Genomic DNA, 10,487 nt, shown 5'->3' on the forward strand with positions numbered 1-10,487 from the left:
TATCGGAAAGTTATGCCACTCATGACTGGAGAATAAGTTTCGTTGAAATCAACGCCAGGCCTTTGCGTGAAGCCTTGTGCTACTAGCCTTGCTTTATATCTCACTACTTCATTGTTTTCATTCCGTTTCCGGACGAAAACCCATTTATATCCAACAGGATGGACACCAGGAGGTGTTGGCAATACAGCCGAAAACACTTCCCGTTTTGTGAGCGAGGCTATCTCAGTTTCTATTGCATCCTTCCACTTATTCCAGTCCGAGCGCTTCTTGCACTCTACCATGGATTTTGGATCTGGATCACTTTGAAGGGTTTCAGCAATTTGTTCAGAGAAAAAGATGTCGACAGTTGTAGCATTTCGATCATAAGACTCTCCAGTCCCTATATAATTAATAGCAATTTCATCAACCCTTAATAGATCATCATGATTTCCCAAAACAATAGATCTAGGGCCTTCCGATGTCCCAGCCTCAGTATTTATGCGCATGACTGGGCTAGGAATCAAATCAAATCTTTCTAGAAGATATTGATTAGTAACAAGGTGATTCACATCAACAGATAGTTGATCTTCGTTTACCACTTTCTTTTGTTTCTTATCTTGCACCTTGGAATTGCCTCTCCCCCTCTTGCTTCCAAGAGAGATAATTTGAGTGGTTTTATTTGGTACCTCCACTCTTTCTGGCACATTCCTTGCAGGATAGAAAGATTTAACAACACCTTTATAGTTGGTAAACGCATCTGGCAGATTATTTGCAATGTTTTGCAAATCTATAAGTCTCTGAACTTGATGTTCAGTTTCCATAGTACGTGGATCAGAATAGGAAATGCCTTCCGCATTCCAATTAATTTCCCGACATTCATTTTTATGGTACAAATCTCCCCCTAATGCCGGAAAATGATCCTCGTTGAAAATACAATCAGCGAACCGAGTCGTAAATAGATCCTCGGTGAGAGGTTCTATATACTTAATGATCGACGAAGATGTAAATCCCACATAGATTCCCAATTTTCTGTGTGGCCCCATAGAGGTACGCTGAGGTGGTGAGATGGGTACATAAACAGCACACCCAAACTTACGCAAATGGGAAATACTTGGTGGATTTCCACGTACTAATTGCAAGGGGGAATTCTCATGATATGCAGTCGGTCGTAGTTGGATTAATTCAGCAGCGTGCAGAACTGCATGACCCCAACACGAAGTAGGCAACTTACAATTCATCAACATTGGTCTAGCAATGAGTTTAATTCTCTTTATCAATGATTCAGCCAAACCATTTTGAGTATGTACATAAGGTACAGAATGTTGAACCTCAATTCCCGTTGCCATACAATAATCATTAAAGGCATGGGATGAAAATTCAGCAGCATTGTCCATTCGAATTGATTGAATTCGATGTTCAGGATAATGTGCTTTCAACTTTATTAGTTGGGACAATATTTTGGCAAAAGCATGGTTGCGTGTCGATAATAATGACACATGAGACCATCTTGTAGATGCATCTATCAGAACCATGAAATACCTAAAAGGTCCACATATTGGCTGAATTGGACCACAAATATCTCCTTGGATTCTCTCAAGGAATTTTAGTGGTTCAGCTCTGATTTTAAGAGTTGATGGCCTTAAAATCAATTTTCCTGATGCACATGCAGTGCATATAAAATCCGAAGATTGTGGGAACTTTGCTTTATGCAAATTATGACCAAATGAATTGCAGATAATTTTTCTCATCATCCCTATTCCAGGATGACCTAGTCTATCATGCCATGTCTGGAATGAATTAACATTTTGAAAAATTACCTTATATGCAACATTAGATATAGGTTTTATGTATGTATAGTACAATCCAGATTCGAGGGAGGGAATTTTCTCACAAACTTGTTTGTTAGATCCAGTAAGTCTAGTGAAGAAAATGAATTCTTCTTTGTTATCTACATGTGTTTCAACATGAAGACTATTCTTACGGATATCTTTATAGCTTAACAAGGTACGAGTTGATTCTGGATACAATAATGCATCCTCTATCGTTAATTGCGTACCCATGGGGAGAATAATAGTGGCTCTACCCGAACCAACTATTAGAGCATCACGTCCAGCGATGGTCATAACATTTCCTTCTCTTTTCCTAAGAGTCTGGAAATATTTCATCTCCCTAAGAATAGTGTTTGTGGTTCCACTATCTACAAGACATAATTCCTCCTCAGGATTGACATCAGAAGACATCTTAAATCGATCCAGCGATCTCCTGTCTTCACGAAGTTCTTCAGGCACTATTCCCGGCCTTCTCGCTCAGCAGTAGAACGCTGATAACGTGTTGTAGTATTATATTCTGAACAGTAGAAAGTGAAGGTGTAAAAAATTTATTGATGAACAGTACACATATATATACATGCCCACGATGGGGCAGTTCCAGTGAATGTGGGAGAGCCCCGCTCCCACGTCCCGTCCGTACGACGTCTTTTCAGTAGTCACGGTAACTGCAATTAGTAGTTGCTAATTGCCCACTAATTGATTATTAGGAATATTAGAATATTCTTAACAGGAAAGATGCAAAAACGTCCACGAATGCTCCAGTTTGACTTCTTGTCTGCTTGACTGGTGGTTTTCCACCGTCAGATTAACCATTCTTCCTAATTCAGCATGGTACGGTATAATATATACTTCTAAAGCATACCTTCTAGCTTGATTTACATTCTTTGCTCTTTGCTCAATTTTGATTCAATATCATTTGTAGTGTTACTGTAGTTGAATCCACATCAAGTACTTTGTCATCCACAACGGTCTGAGCATAGAACTCGAAACTGTAGAGGGCATAGAGCAAACTCCAAACTCCGATCCATTTTAGGGCTTCATTCTGGCTTGATCAAGCTTAAAAAAAATTAGCTAATCATTCTAACTGGAAATTGTTCGAGGGAACCGAACGAGTCCTTAGTGTGAGCATCACATGGCTGACTCTAGACTCTTTAACTTACCCCGTGCACTTGTGCTTCATGTACTTGCTCAGAGAGGCCAATGCATATTTAAGTTGTCCAATAAGCACTTGATTAAGCTAAGCATGGGCGCCCGTTGTCTAGTCTGGCATAGATCCACGTTCTCCGTGTGCACGGTGCACCACATGATCGACGGTCACCTGCTTCGGTTCTGATCCGATCCATACTTGATGATGACTTTCCCGACATCATGCCTGCCACTTAGTAAATATTTTTCAGCAGAATACTACATGTACACTCTAATGCCTTTTCAAGCTCTTCTAACTACAAATATCACCCTCATTAGCTATAGCCTCTTCAACTCTTGGATCTTGAGTTGTTCAGCATGGCCGTCAATGCACTCTCCTTCGCCGTTCTCCTTTCCTTCGTGATCTTGGTACGTCTCACTCTCTTGCATTGTCCTGATACATTGCCCTGATAATGTCATGCTTGGCCGTCTTTTTCTCATCGGCATCCATTTTGCCCGCCGTTCCGCGCGTAGGCCGCCGGATCAAGACCACCGTCTCCGGGCACCAGGTAGTGGTGCCGCTGCAGAGCTCTGACGACGCGGCCGGGAGCTACGACTACAGGTGCGTGTACACGATCTACGTGGAGACCGGGTCGATCTGGAAGGCCGGGACGGACGCCGTGATCAGCCTGGCTCTCGGCGCCGCCGACGGCGCCGGCTTCACCATCCTGGATCTGGCCCGGTGGGGCAGGCTCATGGGCGCCGGCTACGACTACTACGAGCGCGGCAACGTGGACATCTTCAGCGCCCGGGCGCCCTGCCTGTCGTCGCCGCCGTGCCGGATGAACCTCACCTCCGACGGCTACGGCCCGCACCACGGCTGGTACTGCAAGTCCGTGGAGGTCACCGCCACGGGGCGCCACGCCACGTGCACCAAGGCTGGGTTCGGTGTCGAGCAGTGGCTCGCCAGCGACGCGCCGCCGTACCAGCTCTACGCCGAGCGTAGCGTCTGCACGAAGAGTGACGCGGCGGAGTGATGCTGTCGGAACCGGATGTCGCTGTAGTGGGCTTCTAGTCTTCGTGTCATTTCTGTCGTTTTCTTGCGTCGTTTGCTCTTGTTCATGGAGATGTTTGAACTCGTTGGTGTAGCAGGCTAGTAAGAGCATCTCTGATAAATTACTATTCCATTCCCCGTAATACAGAATATTCGTCCTGTTCGCTTGGCTTTTAAACCGTACTTTTTCAGCCAATGAATAGTATTTTTCTCTCACAACAAATCAATAACAGTTCAAGACGATTGTGGTTGCTTCAACAGATGACTCATCCTATCCCAAATGCTTAAAAGGAAACGAGGAGAATTCAAGTACCATCACTGAATGCAGTGCATAACAACATGAGAAAATCACAGTCCTACGAGTACAAGTAGGAAAAAGAACAAGACTTATAAATTCAACCAAACAACCTACTTCAATATGAGAAGAATAAGATAAGGAAACCCGTTTGGTTTGTGGCAATCTTGGTTATTAAGCTAGTGAGTGTGAGGATCACAATTCACAAAACCAAGCAGATCAAAGGAGAATGGCGTTGGCGGGCTGCCGCCGCGTCGAGGTGACTGTGGTGCCGGGCGCGGCAGCGAATGGTGCGGCCTGGCTGCCGACTGGTGGCTGCGGCGGCCAGCTTCTGCGGCGTCGACCCGGTAATTTGATGCTGCGCCTCCTGTCAGCGTGTTGTCGCAGGCGGATCCGCGTGGGGGCGTGAGTTTCGGCGCGGCGACGTACTGACTTGAGGGCTTCGTCGGTCCACGGGCGTTGTGACTTACAGCAGCGGTGGCCGGTGGGAGCGCGTCCCGGGCTGCGTGTGGCTGCGGCGGCGCGCCGGCACTAGGGCGTATGAGTGGGGCTGCCGTCCATGTGGCGACTGGCATTGTCGGTGCGCATCTCCCATCGTCGCGGGCGAGTCCGTTAACGGCTCCGCCAGGTGTGGCGGCTACTGGCACTGCCGGTGCGCACCTCCGATCGTCGCGGGGCGAGTCCGAATGGCTCCACGACTGGCACTGCCGTCGCAGGGTGAGTCCGAACGGCTCCGCAAGGTGTGGCGGCGACTGGCATTGCCGGTGCGCGCCTCCCATCGTCGCGGGCGAGTCCGTTAATGGCTATGCGAGGTGCGGCGGCGACTAGCAATGTCGGTGCACGCCTCCCATCATCGCTGGGCGAGTCCGTTAACGGCTCCGCGAGGTGTGGCAGCGACTGGTAGTCCGTATGGCTCTATGAAGTGTGGCGGCGACCGGCACCCTACCCCCCGTCCAGGTGCAGGCGACACTCCTCCATCCATGCGAGGATGCTTGCCACTGTCGCGGGCGAGTCCGGTAACGGCTTCGCACGATGTGATGACGATTGGCACACCACTCCGTCCAGACGTGGACGCTCGCCGATGCACGCACCTCCCCTAGACGCGGGTACAAATGGAGCATTGCATAGGTTCCGAGCGAAAGCTCAACTCAAATTAGTCTGGGCCAGCAACGAGGATCTCCTTCTTAAAGGCGTCGCTGAAGAACCTTCTGTGTGCTGCTAATTAGTCTGGGCCAGCGACGAGGATCTCCTTCTTGAAGGCGTCACTGAAGAACTTGTGCTGCTTCTTCATGGTCGACTCGTTCAACCCCTCGGCACAAGGCTCGGGCGAAAGCCGTACCAAGCTTCTACGGCGTCGTCTCTTGTTGCTTGGTTGACGATGATTACGTTATGGCGTCATCCACCTCTTTGAGGCATCGTCGAAGAGTTCTTGTGCTTTGGTGTTGTAATTTTCTTTCTCTGTTTTTTTGTTGTATTCGTAGACATGCCACAATCTAGTTCTTATGTTAGGGCTGTTGTATTGGTTTTAGTCCGGTTTTCTAAAATTAACTGGACGACCAGGGTTTTTGCCTCGTACCCTGAAACGAGGCCGTTGATGATAAATCATTATATCCAGGGAAGCTCTCCCCTCCGCAGTTCGTGTAAAAAAAAAAAATAGAAAGGGCTCATGCACTGTTGTTGCCTGGGAGGTGGCATGCAGACCAAAGAGCAAGATGGACTTAGCATTATCAAACTTAAAAACCCAGAATAATGTCCTGCTCAAATTGCTCGACAAATTTTGCAATCATGCAGACTTTCCTTGGGTGAACTCACTTGAAAATGTCTATACAAATCGAATGCTACTACTCCACATGCTACAAGCCCAGCTGGCTCCTTCTGGTGGAGGAACATCCTCAGCCTAGCTGATAGAATGCAAGCTTGCTGCACTCCAGGCAAAGGAACTCCTTGCTGTTTTGAAAAGACCTTAGGAGCACTGGACCTGCACTTTAGCTTCCCTTAGTTGTTCTCTTTTGCCAAAAAGCAAAACTGCTCAGTGAGATTTTTTTCTAGAAATCATTTGAACAGGAACTTCTTCTTGTCACTGTCTCCACAAGCTTCTGATCAACTATTACAGTTCCAAACACCTCTCCAAGGCAAAGGCCTGGGACCCTGTTCTGATGACAGCAGGAAATACATTTGCGATTCACTCCTTCGGCTAAAAAAAACATATTCACAGTTGTTGGGAACCTTGCCAGTTTCACCTATTTTCAAATGGCTTTAGAGTTCGACCGTCGTTGGCAAACATAAATTCTTATTTTGGCTTTAGGGACATACTACGTACCAGAAACTTGCTCAAGAGAAAGAACAAATCTCTCGATGACTATAATCGTGTTCTGTGCAATTTAGGAGTTGAGGAAACAATCTTTTCTTTGAATGTCACCCTTAAGTCAGTCTTGTTGGACCCTTCTGCTCATTGTCTAGAACTTGTCACTCCAACAGCTGGATATGATCATTGAAGCAAGAAACCAGTTTGGAAGCTGCATTTTCAGAGCTAGCCATTACTGCCAGTTGGACCATTATATTTGATAATGACCATCTGTCATTCCCGGTGGAAATCACATCTTAGGCCTTGTCTGGCTGCACTTGTATCTCCCTCCATCTCAAAATACAGAGCCACAGAGCAATGTATGCACCCAATGCTTGATGCTTAGGGTCTGTTTGGTTGGGCTTTTGGCCCCAAAAGCCAAAAGCCCAACTAAAGGGACTGCTTTTGGAGGTGGCTTTTTCATAAGCGGCTGCTTTTCTGTAGTACATTTTTGAAAGCTGGTTTGACCCTGCTTTTGGCTTTTGGCTTTCTGCTTTTCAAAATTGGTGGAATAAAAAGCTCTTCCATTGTTGTTTCAAGAGAGATAAAGATAGAAGGTATATTTTATACTTGTTTAACCAAACAACTTTCAGCTTTTCTACAGCTCACAACCTACAGCAGCTTTCCCACAGCTCACAGCCCACAATAGCTTTTTTTCACAGCCACAGCTCAACCAAACACACCCTTAGTGCGCCCTCTATTTGGAGGGAGTCTTTTTGTTCACTCTTGCAAATTTGCATGACAAAATCAGAAGAACAACACGTTGAGCACTTAAATTTGAGACATTATCTTCACTGCTGGAGGGCATATGTCATCTATATTTACCAAACTGGAACATATATATAATACAACACAAAACAATCAGATGGATCCTATGGCTGATAGGTACATCTCTTCTGCGTAGGCAATGCTGTCCTCAAATCCTCAAATTAGACGGTGATGTTACATCTTTGACATACTACCAAAGATGGTAATAAAGCCTTCATCAGTCGTCATCCTTGAACTCCCTGATTAGCCAATCCAAAGCAAATTAACTATTAGATATCTCCTTCTGACCATTTTTTATCATGTTTACATTTATTTGGAACGTCGTTCAGGCAAAACATTGATGAAATGAACTTATGAAGGACAACATATAGTTCCCTTCTCTTCTCATGGAGAAGCATCACAGGGAAAAGTCCCCTACATGACAGGTTTCTAAATCATTCACTTCAACAATATGGACCATCTGTGTTGTGTTAAGCAAATTAGACTCTCCACAAAGGGCCTCATGTATGAATATCAAATTTCGTGACAATCTACATCTATGCACGATGGATGTGCATAGTTTCAATTTTTTTGAAAACTCCTAAGTATGTTTTCTAAAGGGTTTTCATGATTCCACCAAGTAGAGTGTTTACACTGAATATTTCCCTAGTTCTATTTTGGAAATTCAATAATATATTTCTCTGAAGGTTGTTAATGTATATAAAGGCTAGCAGTGATAAAAGGGGAACACGGGTGGCCGGGTGCTTACATGCAGAAGTTTTAGATAAAAGCATATTATTACCTGCGGTCAAGATAGCGTGGTTGGATTCCAGTGCCTTGGCATGTAGTGCATGTCAAAGAGCCGATGCCCTCGCAGTTGACGCACTGTGATTCTTCAGTCTCGCCTGCACCAAGTACTACAGTAACAATGCCCTTTCCAGTGCAAAACCTGCATACCTCTGGAAAATGAACAAATTCCATTTAATATTCAGAACCTTTGGATACTGTTTTGTAAAGGAAAAGAGAAGATGCATAGTTAAAAGGTAGTAATGTATGCATTGTGTGCAACATACCACCATGCCAACTTGCCAAGTCCATTATCTATTTCCATCATGACTAGTTGTCTAATTCACTGACGCTCATAAAGGGAACTAAGTCCTTTTGGTTCAAGTTTCTCATTGATATTGGAGTTTCAAATTGGTGAATGTTTGTCATTTCCCGGGATGCTCAATAACAGCTTTGCTACCAGAGTACCAGCTTAATTGGTGCAGAGTAAGTGAACAAGAGATATATGTTTTTCTTCCTTAACGCCATCATATTTAAGTATAGATATAGTCATGAAAGGTAGAGGTACAGGGACACAATGTGTATTTGAGAAAGATGAAAGTTTGCAGCAATAAACATTACTAAAACTTTGGTTCCAATTTTCCCACCCTGCAGATGACAAATAATTTTTCGGCCTAGCTTCTTCCTACTATTTTGTAAAATATTAAAAGGTCAACCAAATAAAATACTAGTGCATAGGGAGAATAACTAAGATGCATCTTTGATTAAAAGGAGAGCCTGGATGTAACCATGATATTTTCATTTTAACAAGGCAATCCCCGTGACCAGATTTTGTGTGTTTCACTCAGCCACGTGGTTATGCCAACAATGTTTAATTACACAACCTGCGCAATCTAAAGTGTCCCAACAATTTTTTCACTCAGACATGTTAGAAATGCAAATTGGAATAAAGGAGCTAAGGCAATCTAAAGAGCATAATCTATCACATACGCGCGCCAGAACCACTGCAGGGGAAGCACGGCTGTGTATTCTCCCTCTTTGCCTGCATGGAAATGGAAAGAAAAAAAGATGATCATAATATTGCAACCCTTTTATATGACATAAAATAGTAATAAATACTCGTATAAAACAGTGTCAAATTCAATTAAGCTTGGATATTTCAGTTTCAGTCAACTATGTACTTAGCTGCTACTCACTCCCAGTCCCAGCCTAATTAACGCTACTTGGACGGCAACAGGCTGTGAAGATCGAACAGGTCCCAATAAACTTAAAAAATTGGCGAATACTCACGGCATTGTCGATTTGAGTCTCGTAGAACACAGGGACGCCTATTCCCACGGCGATGCTGACGACGCCCACCGAAATGGCCACAATCTAGAGGCACCGGGAAATCAGACTTCGCGAGAATCAATGGCAAGGCATGGTCGATTTGGGCGGGCATCCGTAGCGTACCGTGTTCTGGTCGAGGTCAATGGCCCGGATGCGAGGGTACCGCGCTCCCGCGGCCCTTCGCCGTCGGGGCAGCAGCGCCGCCATGTAGGGCGAGGAAGGAGTGGAAGAGAGGAAACAGCAGGAGTGGAGCGTTGTGAGCGACGTGGAGGAAGTGGCCATGGCTGCGTCCCCCTACGTCACGCGGCGTTGGCTGCGGACCTGGTCTCCGGCGGGTGGGCGGGCGCGGCGGTGGCCGTGACCCGGTGACCGGCTCCGCCTCGCGTCGTGAGGAGGGCGGGCGAGCGAGGGGAGGACTGGAGAGGGAGGTAGAGAGACAGCCGCGGGGGTCATGCCGTCAGCCGTCGTGGACCATGTGGATGTGGAGACGTGGCAGGCCCAGGTGCCAGAGTTCGGATGTGGGTGCTCGTGATTGGGGCCGGCCGGGCCGGGCCTCGGGACGAAGAAAAGAGCGTGGATGCGACGATGGAATTGAGCGCCGGAATTTGAGAGGCTGCGCAACTTCCAGAGCGGATAATATCCATATCCGAAAAGACCAAGGCTGGCCACGAATGCCTGCTCTCCGGATCTCCTCCTCTTCGTCTTTTCTCATCCGCATGTAGTAGCAAATAAATAAATAAATAAATCTCGGCATCAGTGCGACAAGAGACAAGCTGATCGTTAACTGTGCTGTTAATCTGATAACCATTGTCGCCATTTTGAATTGACTGAATACCAACGGATTGACGGCCATGTTTATAATAATAGATTAACGAGATTAATCTACTCGCCATTTGCACCGCCATGTCATTTCCGGTCGACAATGTACAATGGCATATGTCTATATGTGAAATTGCCAAGATTACTTTTACTTTCCAGCGAGTCCAAGCAGCCGAAAAT

At 45.9% G+C, this 10,487-nt stretch overlaps 2 protein-coding genes across 2 annotated transcripts; one reads left to right on the forward strand and one right to left on the reverse strand.

Moving 5' to 3' along the window:
• Nucleotides 1–3,276: 3,276 nt before the first annotated feature.
• Nucleotides 3,277–3,985, forward strand: LOC136498639 (PLAT domain-containing protein 3-like). Its single transcript, XM_066494526.1, has one exon. The coding sequence runs from the start codon at nt 3,407–3,409 to the stop codon at nt 3,968–3,970; it is 564 nt and encodes a 187-aa protein (XP_066350623.1). The 5' UTR covers nt 3,277–3,406; the 3' UTR covers nt 3,971–3,985.
• A 3,393-nt stretch (nt 3,986–7,378) lies between these two features.
• Nucleotides 7,379–10,012, reverse strand: LOC136497066 (protein SPA, chloroplastic-like). Its single transcript, XM_066492848.1, has 5 exons — nt 9,612–10,012; nt 9,450–9,533; nt 9,150–9,201; nt 8,176–8,332; nt 7,379–7,633 (listed from the first exon to the last, which is right to left on the reverse strand). The coding sequence occupies exons 1-5, from the start codon at nt 9,768–9,770 to the stop codon at nt 7,612–7,614; spliced, it is 474 nt and encodes a 157-aa protein (XP_066348945.1). The 5' UTR covers nt 9,771–10,012; the 3' UTR covers nt 7,379–7,611.
• Nucleotides 10,013–10,487: the final 475 nt, after the last annotated feature.

Source organism: Miscanthus floridulus, chromosome 12, assembly GCF_019320115.1.
Source record: "Miscanthus floridulus cultivar M001 chromosome 12, ASM1932011v1, whole genome shotgun sequence".
Lineage (NCBI taxonomy): Eukaryota > Viridiplantae > Streptophyta > Magnoliopsida > Poales > Poaceae > Miscanthus > Miscanthus floridulus.